General features: G+C 43.6%; 1 protein-coding gene across 2 annotated transcripts in view; it reads right to left on the reverse strand.

The window, feature by feature from the left end:
- The window catches only part of Clvs2 (clavesin 2), a 67,375-nt gene that overhangs the window by 36,873 nt on the left and 6,089 nt on the right, over window positions 1-24,413 (reverse strand). For both annotated transcript variants that reach the window (XM_063235078.1, XM_003479734.5), the window contains one exon: window positions 15,319-15,493. In XM_063235078.1, coding sequence (XP_063091148.1) covers window positions 15,319-15,493 — 175 coding nt within the window. The remainder of the gene's footprint in view (window positions 1-15,318; window positions 15,494-24,413) is intronic.

The raw sequence follows: 24,413 nt of genomic DNA on the forward strand, positions 1-24,413 counted from the left end.
CCCACGACCCAAATATGCCCCAACCCAAGTCTAGGTATCAGCCCTGTATCCTTTTCTTACAGTACACAGCTGCAGCTGCCTATTAATTTACTCATCCAACTACACTAATACTATTCTCAGTATAGAAACTAACCTTTAAACATGACACACCACATACTTAAGTAATTTATTTTGTTCTGTATGTAAAGCCGATTTGAAATACAGTTTCAATAGCAGAATATGTTCCCAGTAGACAAACACGGATATACAGGAAGTAGAAAAGAGAAAATTTCGCTCTAGTCCTACCATTCTCATATAACCACTGCTTCCATTCCAGTGTATTTTTCTTTTTGAAAAATGTTATTAACATCAATATGACAATATTTTGCACTCACTTATATCAAACATATCACATATTCCTCAATATTACACATAATTAGTTGTCACATTACTAGTGAATTCTATGTAGAAGTTACTCCTAACATCAAATGATACATCATAGAAATCTGCCTCACCGTGACTATTTCCTTCCTGGGTGCTTGCCAAGTAAGCCAGCATTTTGTAGCACTGTAATTATTATATTTTATAAACATGTAATAAGTATGATAAATATGTTACGTGTATTAAGTTCAGTTCCTTAGGTAGCAGACTCTAAGATGTCTTATTAAGGAGTGATTTCAGGAAAAAGAAAACTCAAAAGGAAGCAGGAGAAGTAGGCAAAAGGAGACATTCAACAGTGACCAGCTGATTGATAAATTAGCCAATCACTTCGCTATAGCTATAACTGATTCCACAAGAAGCCTGAGCAGGGGGCCCCTCCAGGGTATCAGGAGTGGAGGACGAAGGCCCACATCTACACAGCCACACTGACCCTACTGCTCATGCCTGCGCCTGCTCCCCAGCTGGGGCACAGCCCTCAGCGGTAAAGGAGCCCCCTTTAAGCAGGAGTAACTGGTAGGGAGGAACTCATCTTAGGCTCGGTGCTAAGGCTGAATCTGGGGAGCACACCACTGCACCCCACGCAGACACCCTTTGTGCCACTGGCAGCCACCAGCTTATCCCACCTACACATCCCACCTCCAGCTCTTTCGTGTGGCTCGTTTTTCCTTTGGGAGATGTGAAACAGGAACACAGCAGGATGCACATGAGCTTGCCCTGCCGGAACTGGTCTCCAAGAGCTCCTGCTTCCAGTGAGGTTCACCCACTTAGGGACACAGACCCAGGTCCTTGGGCCCACTGGGCCCCTGCAAGTCTTACCTCAGCTAGAGCTCCACTGAGTCACCTCCGCATCCCCATTCATTCCTGATGTACTGGGAGGTACAGAGTTTAATAAAGGGGTTTAGGGCCCCAGCTGTCAATGTCAATGTGGTCCCTGGGTCACACACCCCTGGAAAGGGTTGAGTAACTCCTCTCCTCTCATATGCAAGCAAATGGCTGAGCTTTTACTGAAACAGAACTGATGAAGTAACTCCACATGTCTGGGGTGCAGAGTCCTTCTTGCTGAGGGTCTCAGGCCAGGCACTGGGGTGTGACATGCTAACTTCAGATGCAGACAGCTGCCCACACTCCTTTGCTCTTTTAAGGTGGAAGACATTAAGTAAGACTTTACATGTCCTCACGGGAACACTGTTGTAGTCAGAGGACTGCAAGGAAAATGATTACATACAGGACACATCATTTATAGTATTGTTTATGATGGTCACCCAAGGAATTAAATTCAAAGAAAGTGAAGGAAATCTGTTCACACACTAAAGACCCAAGGAAATCTAGTCGAGGGCCTGGATCACACAGTAATGTCCTGAATGAGTCCAGCTGAAGATGTAAAACCCACAACAGTGTCTCCAATGAGTCTAACTGGAGGCCCAGAGCCCACAGCAATGACTCATGTAAGTCTGTCCCACAGATCTGCGCTGGTAAGGCCCAAAGGTCAACACTAGAAAGTCTATGCCAGCAGGGGGAAGGAGCTGTGCCAGCAGGCCAAGGGTTCTGTACTGGAGCCAAGAAGCAATGCTCAAACTAAGGACGAGGGCTTCTCTGAAAAGTACCACAACTATCCTCAGTGACAGTGAGGTCCCAAGCTCCTACAACAGTGAGAACAGCCGAGTTCACATCGCAAAGCCAGCTGACAAGCTTCTCCTGGAGAATCAACAGCAAACATCTTCCCCTCCGATGCCAGAAAGTGATGCTCAAAGTAAAGATCCGAGCTCCCCCAAAATGAACTGCAGCCACTCTCAGTGACAAGGTCCTGGGCTCCGCCAATGATAACAGCTGAGTTCATATCAGGGGAGCCAGCATGATAAACTCCTCCAGGAGAACCAGCATCTCCAAACAACACCCCCACTTAGCAGAACCCACAATGTTACTCTTGTCTACTCCAGGTCTCCTTTTTATGCTGGCAACAGTCCTCAGGTGGGCTCTCCATGCTCAGCACCATGCTGATTCAGTTCAGCTGGTGTTTAAGTTGACCATAGCTTTCCTCAGTCCCAGGACCTTATGACTGCCATTATAGTATGCTGCTCATTATAACCGTACTCAACACACTTTTGATGTTTAAATGCCACCTCCTGCCCATATTATCCAGAATTATTTTAAATCCCATCATCTGCATTGCTCAGGACATTATTTCTCTGAGGCATTAACTGTCTTCCCCATAATTCTTTTGATTAGTACTTTTACAGAGCCTTTAAAAAGCCAGAGACATTGAACTCTCTAGTGTACGTTTTCTCAAGATAATCCCATCCCGCTTTCCATCTGGTGGAAATGTTTAGAATCGAGGCTTTACACTACAGATTCGGTCCACCAAGCACCAAGGCTGGGCCTTCCCTGCCAACCGGCGAAAGAGTCAATGAGCTGCACTAACTGCTGATCTTGCCATCAAGAGTCTCGTCATCGAATTGGGAATATGGGGGAAGGATGTGCACACTAACCCTGTCTTTACAAGGATCTCTGTGAGGTTTCCACATAAGATTTTGTGAAATCCCTATGAGTAAAAATGCTAGCTTACATTCAAGGAACAAACCATGAGCCCCAATTATTCTTAAAAAGAATGAATAGTTAGTAGAATCATATTTAACCATTGTCTTAAAACCTGAAAGGCCAGAGACAGGGACTATAAACAGGTAAGAGAAAATGACATTTGTTTTTTACAGGTATATAGCTTGGTGGTGCAGGAAGCTAAGGCAGAAGGATTACCTGAGTTTAAGGCCAGCCTGGGATAAACAGTGAGTTCAGGCCAGCCTGAATTATACAGAAAACCCTGCCTCAAAAAAGCAAAACAAAGGGATATCAAGGAATAGGGTGACCTTCTTCATATAGAAATTCAATTGGTGAGTTTCATAGGGCCCTCCCTGCTTGATTGTTTTATCACATTCAATAACAATTACATTTTTTGTCTGAAGGGCTAATCTTGTCATTTATTTACATTCTCATCTTGAGCACAAGACAGGCAAAAACTGATTTGCACCTTCTCTGATGGAGCACCAGACCAGGCTGCTTCCTATCCCGTGTCCTGTTTAAGCTTCTTAATGACACCAGGTGGGAGGTGTTAAGCTCCTGCTTTAGATGTGATAACTCGGGCAACAAACACCGAGATCAGTTAAAATTAAAATCCTGACGTGGCAGAGACAAAATTTCAGCTCAGGATGCCTGATTCTGAGGTTTGACCCGCCCCAGCATCATCAGGAAAAGAACCGCTTTATCTAAGTATATCCCGTGTAATTATTCCCCAAACAGGTCTTCACGAGGAAAACAAACTTGCTTGGGTGAGAGAAAAAATCCCTTTCTTCCTCCTGTGCCCTCATAATGAAACACACTGTGCCACTCTTTTTCTGTACCAATTTAAGACAGCTTTGTCTAAATAACACTTACAGAAAGCCTCCAACAAGAGAAGGGAAATGGACTGATAATTACACTTTTGACTCCAACACATGAGCTTGCAGTAGGCAACCCCACCAACACCGAAAGCACAAATAATGACAGAAAACAGGTATCCTGCAGATAAACTTGGCCAATTGAAAATTATGTCCTTGGGGCTGGAGATTTAGCTCAGTGGCATAAGTACCCGCCTTGCAAGCAGGCGGTCATGAGTTCGATCCCCGGTACCAATAAAAAGAAAAAAGAAAAAAAAAAAAAAAAAGAAAATTATGTCCTTGATTCAAATGTATCACCCGTGGGACTCGGGGAACCCCGACTTCAGCCTGTTCCTAGCGTGAGTGTCGTGAAAAGCTGTGCTGTTCCAGGCCAGGATCACCACAGAGGCCCAGGTTCAGCAGACAGGAAGCACAGAGGCGCCCATGAGCTCTCCGTGGTGCTGCCCGGTCCTCCCTGCAGGCTCTTTAACTCGCCGTGGAGGGCAGGGCGCTGGACACCTCTACTGACTGCTGAGGGAAACTGCAGCACTGCTCCTTCTATGCCGAGAACAGCGCTTTTACTCCGGCTTGGCTCGCTGGGTCATCTCTCCGAGCTCAGCAGTGTGTGTGTCACCCACTCCAACCCTCCTCCCCCGGCAGAGACAGCAGCTTCTGTCACTGCGAAATACATGTTTCCGCCAAGCCTGCAAAAGCTCACCATTGCTCTATGCAGAATGTCTTTCCCTTGTCCATCTCAGGAGAGATGATGGGCTGCTCAGAGGTGATATTTTTTCTTTCTTTCTTTTTTTCAATACTGAAAAATGTGATCACATCCAAAATCACCCCAGCAGAAAGCAGAGAGACCCTCTGTCAGGGTTACTGCTCTGCCAGTGATGCTCTAAACAATATCACGAGACTTCACCAAGCAGGGACTCACAGGGGGTCTCTCTGTATCATTTCCCACAAAGGCACATGAAGCTGAATACAGATCTGATAGAAAGAAAATACACATGCAATCATCACAAGGACAGGCCATGATATACAGCCCTGGGCTTAAAAACACAAATATGAAATTCAGAGTAAGGGAACACAAAAAACAAAACCCAAGAAAAATTAAAAGTACAATCAAAGCTTCCTTTTCTAACGGAATTCAGTAAGTTAATGTGGCAGACGCCCATTCCCAGATATATGATTGTAAATGCCCACTAGAAAGAAAAGGCCTCAAAAGGGCCTCTTTTGCAGAGAAGTTACAGGTATCTACCAAGTAACAAGACTGTTTGTGAAGTCAGGCTTCCTGTCAGAAAGAAGGGATACATAGCAATTAGGAAAACCATGACTTCAAAGTTCAGGGAAATTTATTTTGAAATTTTATTTCTATGACTTGAAAAACTATTAAACCAATTTTAAAACAGAATAAACACATCTTATAAAACACTCACACACGGCACTTTTAGCTCCCCTGACATTTTTCAAATTAAAAAAACAAACACACACAGCAAAGAAACACAACAAAACCTCTTAGGATTGAGTTCATGAAAACAATCTGATGAATCAAAAGAGAATGAAAAAAATTCAAGGACTGCAGGAAAGAAAATCCAAGAAAAAGCTAACATAACACAAGGTGAAGTTTCCAAAAGTTTTATGATGACAGCTCTGACATGAGTCTAATAAGCAAGAGTGAAAAATCATAAAGATCCACTAGAATACCTCTGAAAGAAAGTGAATTCCTAGTATTATACATGACCACAAGACTAGGTAAAACTGAATAATTATTCATTTTATTTTTTAATTTCTATGCATATCAAAATATATTAATGTCTGTATATTTTCACTCTATGGCTAAATGGTTCAGTATAGCACCAGCAGGTTTTTAAAGCATTTGATAAATACTGACAAGACGGTAATCCTATAAACACAATATGCTCAAACTTAGAGCTGATTTTGTTCTCTAAATCCCATGTAACAAGACTGCTACTCTGCAGTGATGTTTTGCTCAATCATTTGTGCAACACTCAGTTTGTACAAGTACACGATGTTTGCACACACCAAAATCACCTCATGACATTCCTGAGCATACATCTCTCTTGCTAAGTGATACACAATTATACCTTAGCAGCTAACAAGTCTTGTCTAGAATTTTCTCAAGTTAGGCCATATTGTAATCAGGGCTTGCAAGGGAATAGATATAATATAAGGCACATAATTTATAAGATTATTTTATAATATTCATGCAAGGAGTCAAATGCAGAGGAGCGCAAGAGATCTGTCTGTGCACTAGAGACACGAAGAATCCAGCTGAAGGCCTGAATCCTATGGCAAAATTTTGCAGGAGTCAAACTTGAGGCCCAGAGCCCGAGGGAATGTCTCCTGCAAGTATTTGTCAAGAATCTGCACTGAGAAGGCCCAAAGGTCAGTGGCAGAATATAGAAAAACTATGCCAGCAAGGTGAAGGATCTGTCCCAGCAGCTGAGGGATCTGCACTAGAGCCAGGAAGCTACGCTCAAGGCAAAGACCAGAGTTCCTCCAAAGAGAACCCCAGCCATTCCTGGTGACAGCAAGGATCCTAGCTCCTCCAAAGATGGGAACAGCTGAGTTTACATCAGGAAAGCCAGCACAACAAAGTTTCTCCCAGGAAATCCACAGCATGGAATCTCCCTCCCATGCTCCTTCTATGCCACAGGCAACAATCCTCAGGAGGGCTGCCCACACCCAGATCCAGGCTGACTCAGTTCAGCAGGGCATTCTCACTGAAACTGACCACTAGTTAATCCACCACGGGCCACCCCACTAAAAATTCTTGTTGTTATTTAATGAAAATTAACCCCCAAATTAGGTTACTTCTAAAGCAAAAGTAGTATCACTATAGCAGTTATAAGAGTTGATTCATCCATTTGACTCAACTAAGAAGTGTCCAGATATTTGTTTAAACATTACTGTGGATGTCTTTTCCTGGAGCAGGTTACTGGTTGCATTGATGGAATGACTAACAGATTTCCCACCCTAATTCAATCTACTGGATACTTAACTAGAGCAGAAGAAAGATTAAAAGATAATTTTTTCCCTGTCTCTCAAGATTATCTTTGAGTTGGGACATGAGTCTTCTCCTGCCTTCAAACTCAGACGCGAATTACAACTTATCCCATAATTTCTTCTGTTTCTCACGTTTTAATACTTGAATCAGGACTATTTTACCAAGCTTTCCTGTGTCTCCCTGAATATTCTCTCTCTCTCTCCCTCTCTTTCTCCCTCTCTCTCTTTGAAAAGTGTCTTCAGAATTTAAAGAATAATTTATCTTTACAAATTTAAGATGTTTGCAAATATCACAGGAGAGCTAGAGTAATTTGTGAAGGTTGAATTGACTGAACCATGGCTGCTGCAGAGACACAGTTACACCAGGGCAGGTACACAGGAATCACCAGAGCCCTCACTAGGGCCCACACAGAGAGCGAACTGTACACGGGATGTGTTTATTGCTGTGTGCTTGAAGCCAAGAATCAAGTTGCTTGCAACACCATCCAATTATCACCTCTTCTTTCCTAGAACATAAGCAGACACCCCTTCGAGAACGGCCTGAAGAGTCATCCACACTGCCCAAAGGTAACTGCACTGTGAGACAGCTCGGGGCGCCCACCTAGTCCTCTTCTCCCCAGAACCCCAACAGTGAGCAGTGGCCCTTGGTGCATGTTCTGGAGAAAATGCTGCAGACCAGTCCAGGCTCGGCCCTAGAACTCTACTGCTTGTGATCCTCACGTTCTCACTGTACAGGACAAAGGCATGGAACTGACCAAAGTGGCAGGAAGATGGCGGGGCCATCATGAAGGCAGAATGTGGGCCATGTGTCAGAAGGAGCAGCGCCATCTGCCTTCCTGTGAGAGACGGTACAGTCCTCACGCATGCTCCTTGCATTCCAGCAGCTACCACTGCATTAATTATCCATCTCGTATTTACCCACATTAATATTCCGATTGATTGTTGGCTTTCAAAGCACAGAAACACTTAATTGTGCACCAAATGGCATCTCAGAGCACACCCCACTGCAGTGTTCTTCGGAGGAGTCTATTAAGGCTTCTCCAGCTGCAGAAGAGAAGGGAAACCTAAGCCTTGGTCCAAGAGCTGCTTAGAACAGTTATGCAGAAAGGTAAAGTGAGCTCTTAAGAGAATGTGTTATGCAAGGGTGAGACAAGAACCGCTTCCCTCGGAGACTCGGGTCCCAGTATTTTCAAATATTAGAGCAGGACAACAACATCTTTAACTGAACTTTAAAGATTTTAATTAAGTGGATCCACCTCCCCCTCCAACCCACCATCCCCATAAGCTACCAGCTAACTCAGAGGAACACAGACTTAGTTGATAGCAACTGAGGTACAAAACCAACTTAATCCATATATTGTTGAACTGACTTTGCAGGTCTAAAGCTTGTAGTCTGAGCATCTATTCAGAGGGTAACAATATGCATTATAGCAACTGTAGGGAATTTTGTCTTGTTTTTGAGATCCAATAATATTCTCATTATTTTGTTTTGCTAAATTTTAATGCTTTGTTTAATTCAATGTTTTGTTTTGATTGGTTTTATTCTGTTATGTTTGATTCTATTATGTCTGATGGTATGGGTGGCAATTTTGAAGATAAAAGAAACATTATGGTAGCAATGTTCGATTTCCTATCATCCTGTTTTGAGGTCCTATATCACTTTCACTGTTATGTTTTGATTGGTTTTATTCTGTTTCTTTTGGGGAGGGTTGGTCTCTTTAAAATAAAAATAAACATTTTAATTAAACCTTCTAGAGGTAATATTTATGAAAGGGAAGGCAGGAATGTGAAAGATAGGCATGCAAGGTTAATGGTGCTAGTGTTAACCTGGCTGCTTCCTGGGGCCCAAGCCGGCTGAGAAGGCTACTCACATCTGAGGCCTGGACCTGAAGACACTTCCCAGGAGAGGAGGAGGCATTGGGACGCATTCACAAGGGTCCTGAAAGGGGCAGGAAGCACTCACACCGGCTCGTCCCTCTCTCCACTTCAGGACATGCCAACACACACGTGCCGATGTGTGCGATGCAGACACACTCACGGGAGACCCTCTGTGCTTCCTAATCCACAGTTACTTTCTATCCATGTATCATCATCTCCATGGCTTATACCCAAAAAAGTGTTATTTACTTTTTTTTTTTTTTGCCTTTTGTGGTTTCAAGTATTTGGCTATTTTAAGCCAAGTAATAATATTTGTCAGCAGCTGAGAGTGTGAAAGTATTAAATTTGAGGACAACTGGTAATAGGTTTTTTTTTACTTGATAAATGTGTTTATTTTAGAGAACTCATCTCTTCATTTTTTTCAATGTTAACGTCTACTTCTTGAAACTAAACACTTCAGAAATTTATCTGCTAATCAAAGGAAATGAATAGTACTGCAAGAAGTAAATGCAGTGATCACGCCTGCATACATACATGTGCATAACTACAGAATTAGTCTGGCCCATTACTAAAGGCTACACAACCCAGCGGGGCTTGGTGGTGCACCAAGGCCAGTCCAGCACTCTAGGGAGGCTGAGGCAGGAAAACTGGTATTTAAAGCCCACCTTGGGCAAATTAGTGACTTAGTGAGACCTTGAAGAAAGAATGAAGGGAGGGAGGGAAGGAAGGAGGCAGGGGTACGCGATCTGCTGAACTATCAGCTGTCTGTGTCTTTTACTGATCTGCTATCAGCATTTAAGAAAGACACAGCACTTTACTTGTGAGAACTGAAACCCTCAGCCAACACACATTCTTACACATGAGTAAGGCACCTTCAGGGTTTCCATTCATTTTCAGCAAACCACAGCTGGAAGGAAGCACACTTAGCTCCAACAGTTATGCATGCGATGAGCAAAATGTCACATTTCTTTTCTTTTCTTTTTTTCACACTGCCCTTGCCACTATTTCTCAATATGGTTCTGCAGTGCATACAAAATGCAGAAATAAACGCTTCCCCTCCAGGCTGCCTGAATGAATGCAGGTCACAAATCTGGGTGTTCATGATCACCAATGTCCCAGCCCTGCCACGGATGCTGCCTTTGGTTTGAGAGGCAGCTTGTAAGCAAAGCATTTCTGCCTCTGCCCAAAGCACTCAGCCTGAAAACTACGGGCAGGTTAACAATCATTTCAAAGAACAGGGCTCTAAAGCACAGGCTCCCTTTGTTTTAGTACGAATTCCTAATTGAATCAAAATCTCACCGAGGTTTCTTCTATATTCCTCCTTAAACACACATACGTGCATGCAATTGCTAAGTGCCCAGAGGATTCAAGCAGGATGTGCAAGACTGAATAAGCCGAGGTGAGACTGAAGTGCCTGGGCTCCTGCCTTGCTCATCTTGGATAGGGATGTTCCAAGCCATGAACTTCTGAAGAGTCGAAGCCAGATTTTGCCGGGCCAGCACTTCATGTCCTCCGCCTGAGTGGCGAGAGCTCTTCAAGCACAGAGATCGGTGCCTGCTGCACAGCTGGGCCCTTGAGGCCCATGAAAGGGCCAGTGAATGGATGACACAGCATTCATCCTTCCACGAGTCCTACTGATGAGAGCTCTTGGGCAATCTGGCTCCACATCAGGCCCTCGACAATGGCTCTACATCTGCGTTTTGTGCAGCCATTCTAAGGGCTATTCAGTCCCTGTGACAGCCAAATCCTTTGCCAGCAAGCCAGGCCTTGACAACACTCTGTCCCAGAGCTGGGCATCCCTGGGAAACCTTGACTACAAAGCACAGAGACACAGTGGGAGGGCAGGAGGAAGTGACAGCTAAGTACACATCCAAAGGGCGACAGGCAGCTAAGGCAGGACTGAGGCACATTTTCACAAATGTGCACTCTGGGAGAGCCCAGATTCATAAAGTAATTTGAGGCTTTCATTACCAAGTTCTCAAGATATTTTACAGAGAAAAAATAGAGTAACAGAAATTTTAAAATATTATATCATTTCATTACAGACAGCTAAACTGGGCAGAAATACCATAGACAATCAGACAGGGGTAGACCTCGGAGAGAGCCAGGACAAGGTGAAACACATCTCATCCATGGCTGGAGACATCTCATCTGTTGGAGACAAGGCGTCCAATGAAATGACCAGGCGTGTATACTTCCTTGAAAGACAAACACCAGGCCTGGTAAAGCCTACATTGACATCAGTCACCCCAGGGAGTAACCAAGACCTCCAGACCCATCATTTCCTTTAAAAAAAAGTCCTTGTTCTTTCCATCTGCCCTTGTTACATGAGTTCTTTCCCACTGGATAACTTTACCTAAGCGACTACACTTGCACACTTATTGGTGAAGCACAGATGTAACCCACACTGTACCCACACGTGCACTGCTCCATAAAATTTCCTGTAAAATGAGGTCCTCCAGAAACCCACTGAGGCCCTCTCCTGCCTCTCAGGAGCTGTCTCTTTCCCTCTCAACCAGTATCTTCCTGCTGTTAAGCTCTGTTGTTCCTAGAATTCACTCCTCCATTTTTAGAGAATGCAAACTTGGCATATCGGACATCTAGCAGCCTGGTAGTTACAATATTTTCCCCTTATTTCATACTTGGAGACTCTGATATCACCCCGTAAGAGACTCACTATAAATTCTGAGTCTGAGCTGCCCCAGGTATTTCCAAACATGTCATGTTTTAATTGGCTTCCCAGGCAGACATCTGACAGTCTACAAGTCACATTCTCATAATCTTATGTTGATTTGCTAAAGAAACTTCTTGTTTCTATGACAACCCTCATCAATTAACTCCTCATAAACAGCAGGACAATTTTTTCTTTCTCTTTCTCCTTCCAATGAAGCCTGAATTTCTCCTTCCAGGGAAAATAAGTCCTGGAAACTACATCACACTAGCAACAACGCTGGGTGTATCCTTGGCATTTTAAAAACATCTGGAGATTCTGCGCAGGGAAAGCACACAGAACGGCCCTGAAGCCAGGGTACGAAGGGCGAATCAGCGCGTAGCTGTGCTTCTGGTCCTCTTTAGCTTCCCACATGCAGCTTTGCCTTGGCCTCCTCGCTTACCCCAGAGACCTGGGGCCTGGCATTCAGGCTGGAGCCCACGCAAGCAAAGACAACGGTTCTGCCCCTTGACGTCAGCAAAGTGCAAAACCAGGGACAGCCACTGGTGCATGCAACAGGGAAATTTCATCTCTGTTAACATGAGAGGATCCAGAGCTGCGGCGTGCCAGAGCTTTAACCTGAGCTTTATTCTTCAGGCCAAGAATCGACAGAAACAACAAGATTCAGGGAAGACACTGGAGTCCAGTGCCATGCTTAGGCCATGAGGTCCGCTGAGCTAATCTGCCCTAAGCACATTAAATTCTGAATCTTCTTCTCTCTCCTATATAAAATGGCACTGCTATGTGATGATCGCTAGTGTACACTGGGAATTCTCTCTCTCGACCCAACTCTCTTCCTGTCTACCCAAATCACTCTTGTATCCCAAAGTCCTCTCCGAAGCCGAAAGAAGAATGAGGACACTTCCTGTCCCAAAGCTGCCTGTGTCTGACAGGGCAGCCCAACCCCTGCACACCCAGGCTACCTTTCCCAGCTCGTCTCGGGTTATTTCTCTCATTCATTTCCCATCGGAGCCAAGCCAACACAGGTCTATGACATGCTTCCAGGTCTATTGCATCCACCTCCTCCAGTTCTATGCGTGTCCTATTTTTCCAGTGTCCCCTTGTGTGAAATACCCACCCTGACCCTGTCCATTTAACCATCTTTGGCTCAAAACCCTCAAAGTCAGGGATCTCTTCACAAACACTACCTTTCCAGCAATGCCATGAGCTAGCTCCTTCCAAAAGAAATTAACAGCGAATTTTACCAGGCAAAATCATCTCACTCTTTTGGTTGCAACATGAAAACATTTTATTTGGCACCGAGTGTGAAGATATATAGCTGCCATTTCATCAGAAAAGCCAGAGGCAAAAAACTATGGTCCTGTGTGTCTGGAGTCTGAGCTGCAAAAATCAATGTTATTCAGAAGTCAATTGACAAGAAATCATCCCAAAGCAGGCAGTCACTGAACCGTGAGCAAAAGCAGCACAGCTAGGAAAACATGCCACCTGGAAAATGAGCTAATCCACATCTACTCTAATCCCGATGTCTCTATGAGGTCCAAGATGTGTCCTTTCTAATGCAGTTACACTTTAAAATCAGTATTTGAATCACTGAGATTCAAATACATTGAGTCATCTGTACGCAGCCTGTCTGTAGCTTTCCAACACCATGAAGCTGTATGAGGCTGCATGAGACTGTACTGTGACCACAGGCAGGGTTATAGCAGTGGTCCCTGTCCCTACACAGGCATCGGGGGCTGCATCGAGCCAGGTCATCGAGCCAGGTCACAGCAGATGCTCTGTATCTGAGCACAAAGGTGGCTGGTGATGTGGACAGGCAGGTGACAGCCATCTCAAGCGGCACAGAGATGCACCCTTCAGAACAGCACAACCCCATTCATAAATACTTCTTTGAAGTATCTGGTAGCCTTTTATATTTTGGTCCTATTCCCGAGGACATTTTTGGCATTTGTCTAAATGACGTAACACTGCAGTAGAACTATGGTATGACACAAATTATCACCAAGTTATTAAACACAGTCTCATTTCTCAATTTCCACTATTAATTTAACTGGAAACCATTCACTGTTTTGAGGTTGGTGGTTTTGGTATGGTGGCCATTACTTTTAGCAACCCAAAGGCACAGATGTTGTCAAACATTTTTCAGTCTCAGGTTCATCTTGAAAACTGTTTATTAATGACCTCCATGCAGCATTCAGCAGTGTTCAGTGAGACTCTTCACACAATAAACACAAAGTAAGACAAGGACCTGATTAAAAAGTCAGCAAGCGTTACTTCCAGAGGGGCCCCAAAGAAAACACCACACATGTGTTGTTGGAACACACCTCCATCCGCAGGATTCGGAATTAGTGAGTCTGAGTTCTGGAAAGAAGGGGACTGAGCTACCTATGGGCATCAGAAGAGGCAGTTCTGTGTGGGCCACACAGGTCCACGCAGGCAGCCACAGACCATGCAGCTCCCGTGTCCTCAAAGTGTCTTAAAGTTTTCTTTCAGAGCATCCCAGCTCGAGTTGAAGGCCTTCCTAGCCTCTGATTCCCAGGGAGGATGCAGGTTAGATAAGGACAATGGCAGGCTGGGTTGTCATTCTGTGTTAAGTACCACAGTTCATGGTCATCAATTTTCTTCCCAAACCAAAGATGTCTTTGAACACCGCTGGTGACGGGAGGAATGGGGCTGATGCCATGGATGCACACATCACCCCACGCGCTCTAGCCTGTGTCCTCTCAAGCCTTGTTGGCTACATCTGTGGTGTTTAAAAAAAGAAAGGGGAAAAAAGGTGTCGTTTGTGATAAGACAGCAGCAAGACTGACTCACCAGAAGCGAGGCAGGAAGCTGGTGTCAGGAGAAACCGACAGAGAACACAGATCGGGTGTCTCACCCACCCAGGCAGGCTGCAAACTCAACGGGGTGGGAATATCCCATCAGGACAGAAGTGGCCCACAGCTGGGGTCAGCGGCCTTCAGCTAGGTGCCTGGAGTCAGGGGCAGAGCCTGCCTGGGATGGAGAAGATGTGGACCCACCTGGCTTATTTAATGTAAAAACAGGGAGCACCCTGACCTAAGTGATAATTTATTATGTTAAAAGAAAACATTCTGAGTGGTAAAAGTTAAAAACTCAGTTGTTAACTTGCAGATTTCTGCAATATCTGTTGAAATACAGAGGATAAATAATATTACCCCCAGGTGAACTTGAAAATGTTTGTAGAAGCCTAAAATAAATTTCATATATATTACACACAAAGAAACATATAGTAGAGAGACCACCAAAAGCTAAAAGGACTTAACAACAGCAGGATTATGATACCACACTAAGTAAGGATTCATGCTGCATTTTACAATTCCCCATCTCTTAAATATCAGTCCTTGCAAAATGCACCATTACTGTACAAGCTCCACGTGACAACCTCTCCCACTGAAGAAATCCAAAGAAATCTAAGAAATGATTCAAAACACTGAATGTTTTATTCCTAAGAAACTAAAAATATTTTTAATTAACTTCTGATAATATGAATCTACTGCTGATCCTATCATTAGATTAAGTGGAGTAACAAAGCAAATATATCTGTAATTAACTAATAAATACAGAAAAAGACAAAATAAGCCTAAATAGCCAAAAGTTCAAACCCAATAATGTGTTGCAACTTCTGATTATAGAGAAACATCCAGTCCCTCCCCGGTATTTGTGTTAGACACCAGGAGGGCGTCTGTCCACTGTCAAAACTCTCATCTGGTGGAAGGCTAGCAGTCTCCAGCCCTTCTGAGCAATCCTTTGTTCATCTGTGTCCTAATGTTTGTGCTCCAATGCTGCATGGATGTTGCTTTTGTTACTCCATAAACCGTTTTGTATTCCAACCCACCACACGAAGAAAGGCAGACCTGGGAAGCCAAGCAAAGGTGACAGGCGTATCCTTACCTGCAGGCCTTCGATAGCTAACCGCAGCATGCTGGGTGTGAGTTTAGAGGCTTGCTTGAACGTGAAGTTACTCCAGTCTATGATCAAAACAAACCCATTGACTTGCAGCTCGGGATCTTCAATCATGGCTTCTAAAGAAAGCAAGATGGCACGCAAGATATCCACCAGCGTGTACCTAACAGCAATAGGAAAGCACCAAATTAACCTGACGGTCACTTGTGTGGAGACTCTAGATAGTTTCTTAGCACACAAAGACCCCCTTTAAACTGCCTCAGAATCTTAAGGAAGTTATTTTAACTAAAAGCTTCTTTTAAGAAGTTTCCTTAATATCACTCTGGGGACACATGAGGAAGTTGCATGAATTCCACCCAAATAGTGACCTGAAAATCCTACTATTTCACAAATGATAGCCATGTTAATTTCCTCCAGGCCTTGCTATCATTTTCTGAAATCTCAATTCGACTTCTTCTGAAAGCTGACATCGCAAAAGTGCCCTCATGACGCCGTCACTTCTGTTCTCGTAGAGCTGCCCTCATATTGATCATCTGCTTTTGTGGATTCAACAGAGAATTAAAATTTGCTTTTGAATTTTTTGAGACAGGGTCTCATTGTGTAGCTCAGGCTGGACATGAACTCCCACAATCTTCCTGCCTCAGTCTCCTGGGTGTTGGGATTACAGGTGTACCCTCCCTACCCCACTCAAAAATGTTATTTGAAACTGGAAACCTAACTTCTGCACTGATCACATACAGACTTTTTTCTTGACTAGGAAATAAAGTGTAGGACGATTTGCACACCAATGGGTCCTACTGGGTATAAGTGACCAGGAGATCATTTAGCAAGAGATAAGCTATAGTGTATACAGAGAAAGCACACACATCACATGCAAATTCCATGCCACTTTACACGGGGATCTAAGCATCCGTAATACTGGGGGCAATGGAGGGCAGTACTCTGACGATACCCAGGGCCAACTGCACTTGAAAACTTAAGAACAGGTGTGAAGGTCTCTTCAGTCAACAACAGCACTGAAGGGCGCTATGAAGAGAAGCGTCAGCACACTCCAGTAACTGCCACTGCACTTGTATCAAGAAGGCAGAAGAAGGGAAGGAGAGACGGTAGGAAGAAAGCGAGTTCAGGAGGAACAAGGGATGGAAATCTGCCCTCTAATAACATGCATCACCCAAACTAGGGTGGGACTTCAGTTTTTTCGGTCTTGCATAAAAGCACAGTTTTTCAGGCATGCTAGATTCCCAGGAAGTGTACCAGTTCCTAAAATGGGACAGCAGCAGAGTGCAGGTAAGCCAGGCAGAGGCATTTTAGAAGCACCTTGTTACAGGTTGATATTTGATTAGATGTGGACACTAAAACCAAGGTAAGAGTAAAAAATGACTCATAGATTCTAGCTTCAGAGCCTGAGGAAATGCAAAATCTTTCCTCAAAATCAACTGTACATTCATCCAGAAATTTCTGGGAGATGGGTGAGAATGTAGAGCTTTGAATACAATCTGCTGTATTTGAGAAACATGTAACACACTCCGAAAGATGCATCAAGTAAAATAGATTTAAAAACAGGTTCTAAACTCAGTGAGAACTTAACACTGAAAATTTTAGACTCCAAAGCCCTCAGATCCTACAATCAAGGAGATGGAGAGCATAATGCAGCATAAAAGAACTATCAGACAATTACTGTAAAACAGGATCTCTCGGAAATATCAGCATTTTAAAAGAAAACAAACTGATGGTGGATGTTAACAATTTTGATTTTTATACAGCCCATACTTTAAGATTTTTTTTTGTCTTAAAACACACAGGTAAAGTCTGGGGAATGTTACACAGTCCTGGACCTCAGAGAGAGGTAGATGTGGAGGGACTGGGGTACGAGCGAAATCACTGCACCTTAGCGTGGTGCTGGGCTCATGCCCCAGACAGTGGGTGCTCAAGGGGAAGAGACAGCCCACACCATGCAAGCACGTTCTGCCAGCTGCTGCTTCCAACTCAAAGTGCACCCATTTTCCTGCAAAGGATTCAAGGTTTCCTAACACACGGCAGAGCAGTACTTACTGTGTGTAGATCACACATTCAGCCCCTCCAGGATTTAGTTATTGTGGGCTCTGCTGCTGCAGACGTGGGTAGGCGTGGCTCACTATAACATGATACCTTTAACTCCTTTAGGATGACACCTAGAATGGGAGTAGCTATGTTGAAGGAGTTTCTTGTTTAAATTTTTGAGGACTCTCCCACTGACCTGTATATCTAATACAGGGACTAATACCTAGAATGTATGAAGAACTCAAAAATATTAGCACCACCCAAAATAAAAGACCCAATCAAAAATGACAAGGGAAATGAACAGACACTTCTCAGAAAAAGTACATATGTTAAGTACGTGCTAAAGCAAAATGAAAGGTAATAGGCACTAGAGAGACCATGTTCCTCAGATGGGAAGGGCACCAAGAGATGGAAAGGACGGGGAGAAGAGAAGAACGGAATGGAAGAGGAATGCACGGGCACCAGCTCCCCACAGGGATGGAACCTTTATTTACGGCAAATCTCTACTAACAAAAAAGAAACTTTTAAAAAGACTTTAAACAGTACAACAGTGTAACAAACAAAAACAAAAGCCCATAAAAGGGGCTCTTCAGAAAGCTTATAACATCTAACTTTCAAGAACTAATATATAGTTTTAATATTTGAAGAGACAAAACAATGTGTCTTTTGCTAAGCTTCAACACCAAGTAAATATTTTTTAAACAAAAAATTAAAAATAGAAACATTGGGAGGCAAATGGAAAAAAATGTAGTTGCTCAAAAAGATAAGAAAAATTAATAGCAGAACTTTAAGAGATCTTTCATCTTCTCAGGGCTCATTGCATCCCCTCCCCATTAGTAAAATCAGAATTTGGCTCAGAACCTCCTTTAGAATGCAAGCATTAGCCAGGCACTGGGCACGGGAGACTTTAGGACAGCATCTCTACCCCGCCCCTATAGCTGTGTGGCCCTCGGTGAGAGGTGAATCTGAGGCTGTGATGCATCTCCAGTCTACATGTCTAGTTTACAGGAGGCTGCTCTCGGTCTGAAGGAGCAGTAGCAGTGCCCCTGTTACGGTCTGAGTGCCGTGGTTGGGGTAGGATCCCCGAGCCAAGAAGGAATTCTGCTGGATGCATTTGCACAATTCCAGATACACAGCAAGTGTTCAGTAAATGTGAGTTGGAACACGCTTGCTGAAACAAAAGCCCGGAGGGAGTCCTAAGTGCAGCGCACTGGGCAGAGTCTAAGCAGACAGGAAAACCGATCTACCTGAAACATGGTGGTGATCTTTAGAATAGACTGTCTGTCATGATTATAAAAAGCAATAATCAAGACTATTTTTAACCATCTGGATGGTGTGCGGGCCTTTTTATAGCCCTAGCGGTTTGGCATCCAGACATTTCTTGAATATATAAAGGATAAAACCTTTTTGTGGAGCTTTATTATTTATTTGGCATGAAATCTGTGGAAAATGCATGGTTAATATCACTAAGGTCACTTCACAGTTGGCCTACGCCCATCGTAAACATCATGTCCTAACAGCAGGGTGATCTGCAGCCCATCAACCTGCACAGATGCGAAGGTCAGAGTTGGGAAGTTGCATCTCTGGATAAAATCAGGCGACTTAATAAAAGCCATTTTGCTATCTAAAATTGACAACAATATCATAGTAAGAAAAAATTAAAAATCAGAAAATTCCAATTTAGAATGTTCCTTCACTGTGAAGGTGATTTGTTCTTCTGTTATTTATGAGACTAGCAAAGAGTACTAATATCACAATACCACAAAATAAAGTTTGCATCTGAAATCAGTTTCAGAAGGCTGCTGCATTTCTAAGTAGTAAAAATCAATCATGCACCAGTAAGGGCTGAAAACAAGAGATGGTTTTCTTTCAAGGACCATCCCTGAAGTATGGCTCTCCTCCACTGTCAAAATTAAGAGAAAAATTTCTATATACGCCTTTATTCCAAAGCAAGTAAAGCAAGCACCAGAAAACAGCAAGCAAAGAAAGCAGTTTTGAAGAGCAAATCTAATGATTTTTTTAAATTTTAATATATTGATCCCAGCAGAGAACACAACAATCATTATGCAAATCACAATAATTTACATGTGTGAAAAGAAAACCACAAAAGCACCCTAGCTAACAGCACTCAGAGAGCAGGCCAGCCTCATTCTTGACTTAGTGTAGCCCTGTGTTGTCAAAGAGGCGTGATATTACCACCAGCACTCAGCAGGCTCCTCCTCCAAAGAGCATCTCTAAGCCAGCTCTGGGCAAGGTCTGAAAAATCCCTCCCAAAGACACGCAGCACCTACGAATTTATCCCTTCAAAAATCTCCTCTTTTAAATTAGCTTACCTTGTCATTTACACTGTAATGAAATATTTCACACATGTGTTCATGTGTGGGACAGATACCTACACTGCACAAGTTCCACAGTTGACTTTCTCCCCTTGTAAGCTGGAAGACAGCCTTAAGTAAAAACCAGCACAACACTGCAGCTATCACCAACAGTGCTACCCAAAATAGCCATCGCTAAAACTTGAATTCGTGCAGAGAGTTACAGACTATATGTAGTAAGAAGAAATCATGACACCAAGAAATTTTGCAGCTGACACCAGACCAATGTAGACTACTGCTCTTGGAAAGAAATCAAAGCTGCTATAATATATTTTTTAAAAAACTGGAAAAGACTTTGCCTCTCTGTGACTCCTAATTACTTACCATGTAATTATTCACCATCTAATCCCTCCTCAAATTTTTTAGTTATAAAATCAGTCTTCCTTGTGCAATAGGATATATGTTCATGAATTAATAATTGGGGCATTTTTACTTAAATTTATCAAAGTTGTTTTAATGTAAAACACAGATATGCCAAATAAAAATAAGGACTCTTGGCTATTTTCCTAATCTGTTTGCGCCAGTACCTTGAAGAGATTACTGAACCTTACAGTGCCTCGATTTCATCTTTATCAAATGCAGATGCTAACAGCTACCCTGCAGAACAGAATGCAAAGTACTTAGCTGAGCACCTTCCAGGCAAAACTACTTTAAGTGTTCACACCTATGATTGCCATTAGGAATTTCCTTTTTCTACCATCACATTTTCTACACTTGTTTTTTGTACTTCTAAACCATGTGCTCTTAACTTCATGGAACTGATGTGAGAATACAAATGAAATAAAATACTTAGAGCATTTAGTAGTATTTGCATATAACAGGACCAATTTGCTGTCATTATTGTGGCCAAAACTCTCTTTGGTCTGGTTCAGTGATACACACTGCACATCTTGCATCTGCGGTCCATGCCTCCCCAGCCACACAGCTGCAGGAAGACCAACTCTCTCCTTCCTTTCACATATTAACGTCTTTACTGACCAATTTTGCTTTTCCATATGGTCTCCACTTCATGGCCTATGTCATAGCACTTCTCTTTGTGTCTCTCGTCTTTGTCTTCCTAAAATCTTGCCCGCCCCCCAGCATGAGATGAATAGTCCTAAAACTGGCATATAGCACCTCTGCACGGCTCTTCCAAAACCCCAGCATTCCCCCAATAACTGTACCTCGTCCTTTGCACCCCCATGCACAGGTTTGTCCCAGCCACGCAGGGCTTGTCCCATCACACCCCTAAAAAGCTGGCGTGCTCCTTGGCTTTTCCTCCACCTCACCCTACGAGGACAGCCCTCCTGTGCACCTGGCTTAGGATTGACCCTCCTCTGGACTTCTCAGTGTGCTCTGCTAGATAACATCGTCCCCCTCTAGTGGGGACCTATGCACCCTCTCCAGCCCTGAACTCAGCACATGCAGGTAAGGGTGTGTTCTATGCAACTTGCACAGTTACTGTAAAAAGTGTGTTTTGCTCTGTAATATCACTTTCTGCCCTCAGTGTCCAACGTGCACCCTGCACACTGTGAGTACACAGCAGCGCACACTAACAATGAACTCCCTCCCCCCCCACAATGGGCCACACTGCCTTACTCCCTCCTCGAAGAACATCGATGCACCACGGTTTGGCACCATCTTCTCCATACACTGTGCCCACTCTAGGGCACCCAGAAGGCCATCCAAAACACTCTCCTGGGCCAAAGAGAGGACAAGAGCCCTGTCACACAGCAGGGCAAATAGAAGTTCCCTGCCTGCAACCAAAGCCCCCTTGCTTCATTTTTAACAAGGAAGCTGACTGCATGAAGCAAATTCCAAAAAAGCATTCACAACGAGAGCATTCTTCAACAAGATCAGCTTCCTCTGCTGCCTCTGGCCCTGCAATGTTTTGGTGGCTTTCTGACCCATGGATCCCTCCTGGAGTTCACAGCTTCTCCTGCTTGGAGCACAGCTCAGGATCTGTGCAAAGATCCATTGGAGTCACGTGTGGCTCAGGTCCTTCTGCTCTGCAACCTTTCTGCAGGACAGGGGAAATCGGCACCCTGGCATCACACTGAGCAGCACGATGGCCAGCAACTTCCCTGTCTCGCTAAATCAATCAGATGTTATTAAATTCCTCATTAAGGCTGCCCTGGCCCCTCAGTTTTCATTAAACCACATTTTCCAATGTCAGAAATATTTCCTGTTGGACAGGGCCTAGGGGCGGGACAAAGAAGAATCATCTCTACTAATGCCTCAGAGTGTCTTTGGCACTAAAGCTGGTGAACTTATCTAGGTGCCTTACATCACTCAGTGGGAAGAACAATAATTCCTCTATCTGTGTAATCAGTTAAGATTTCCAATACAATTTTAAATGCATTATCTTAATCTCAGAACAACTGCTAAAGTCTCTGAGCCTGTTTTGTCCCTATTGTCTTTTCCAAAGGAGGAAACAGATTCCCAAAGAATTTAAACACTTTACCCAAAAGCACCATGGGAAGAAGGTGGAAAATCCTAGTTAGAAGCCAGATATTTCAGGTACTTGGGAAAGGAGGGCTCCTTCCTCTCTCAAAGTGCCTCACAGCCAGCATAGAGCCTGATGCACGGCAGGTCTAGCCAGCACAGCTTGTGTATCAGAAGATGGGAGGCCAGGAAGTCAACGCAAGGGTACCTCGGCACTATGCCAGGGTTTCTCCATCCTCACCACAGCAGGAGACGCGGGGAGGAGAAGCACTAAGACATTCACAGGCCTCAGGGAGGAAGTGCTGGTCTACGAACTGTGGAGAAAGGATCAGCTCTGCAGCTTCCCTGCCTGGCTTACAGCCTTTCCATAGAGGAGCTGCCAAGCTGGGCAGTGCTTCCACTGCTGAGGGAAGAATCTGAGTGAGGACAAGAGAGGCTGGAATCTCTGCAGACAAAATGCCACTCTTCAAAGAGGGCAAATGTGAAGGTGCGCCTACTGCTCCCAAAGAAATAAAAATTAAATCAGATTAAATTAGCAAAAGAACTGTGCTGGAGAAATATAGGTGCGCACTGGGGAGTCAGCTATTCCAAACAGGTACTCTACAATCAGCAGTTTTTACCTCCAGGAAATGTGTTCCTCCACCTGAAACTTTTGTCCCTGATGATCTACATTTTCATGTTTAATCAAGATTTCTGAAATTGTAGCTGGGTCTTTTAATTATCACAGCCCCATTTTTGACATAATTATATCCAACCCTTTTTCCCTTGGCTTAGGTCGGTAGCTGTGAGGCATGGCTCACTGTCTTGGGGAGGCCTGCGGGGCGGGAGTAATTCTCTGCTATTCTTCGGGCTGCAGAAGTGTTTTAGGATGGCTGAGTTAATGAAATGGAACAAAAGAACAGAGGTTATGCTGTGCTGAAAGGCAATGTTCCCCCTGTATGAACCACGGGCTCACAACTTCCCCAGTGCCCAAGACTTGCGGTACTGACCGACCGCGTCCATGCACAGGCCTTGAGAACTCTCCAGCAGTTACTTTAGATACTCGGGGTTTTTCTTCCCAGAGAGGCTGAATGGTGTAATGCATGTATTGTGTGTCTTTATTTGCCTGATATATATGAGGTACGTAGCAAATAGTTCACTAAAATCAGTTTTTTAAAATTCGATTTGAGTGAAATATTAGTTGCTCAGTTTGTCATTTGATGTCATGGGCATCTCACATACTGGGCAGCCGTATCCTGGGAAACTTGCTCATTATGGCAGTGAAATATACGCTAAAAGGACTCAATCTTTTCTCAGAAAGGAGCAACTGTATTAGCTGACTAAGGACGATGTCTTAATATGCATCTTTTGAGGCATCCTATCAAGGCACTGTGGCAACTGCAAGTATTTATTTTCAAACTCGTTCCAAGATGCAGATTTGCAAAATGGAAACGTGATCTGTTCAGGTAAGAGCTCATCAACACCCTACTGGTTAGTTCTCTGGTTTCTTCTGCTATTTCAGGATTATTTCTCTAATTGCTACAGAACTGCACCAGTTTTTAAAGATTGCCATGTATTTTCTGAGATTTGGCACAAAATCCCTCTAACACTTCTCAGGACAACTCCTCTGCATGGTCCATACCAGGAGTAGTGTGTGGAGCCTGCTGTAGTTTTCAGAGCATTTGTTAAATGCTCCCTGTCCTATGGAAACTCTGCCGGGACGAAAATCCCACAGACTGCTCACCTATCATGTCTAGACTTGGTACAGTCAAATCTACCCTTAAGACAGCAGTGATGCTTCCAGAGTTTTTATACAAAGACCACTGACCCCCCACTACACATCACAATGACTTTTTAGTTGAGAAATATTTTGATACTTTAATAAATTGCAAGAATACACTTTTTTCACTGGGCAAGGTAGTATATGCCTGTAATTCTAGCACTCAGGAGGCTGAGTCAGGAGGATCATTGCAAGTTCAAGACCAGCCTGAGCTACAAGGTAAGCTCAAGGCCAGCCTGAACTGCATAGTGAGATCCTGTCTCAAAAAGACCAAAAATACGTAAATAAATACACTTTTTAAAAATCAAGTCAAAAAATCTTTTCTCTGTTTTATTTCTTTTCTCTTACCTTATAAAAGATTACTGTGTTTCTTTGTTGATGTATGGTAAATTGCCCTTGACTCTCCAAATCACTTATTTTATTTTATGTATTTTACTGCGTTTACAGAGAGCACCCTACAACTGGCCTTAAAGCAAATCTTTATA

Source organism: Cavia porcellus, unplaced genomic scaffold, assembly GCF_034190915.1.
Source record: "Cavia porcellus strain 051 isolate PalLab524CR breed Dunkin Hartley unplaced genomic scaffold, mCavPor4.1 scaffold_24, whole genome shotgun sequence".
NCBI classification, from domain to species: Eukaryota; Metazoa; Chordata; class Mammalia; order Rodentia; family Caviidae; genus Cavia; species Cavia porcellus.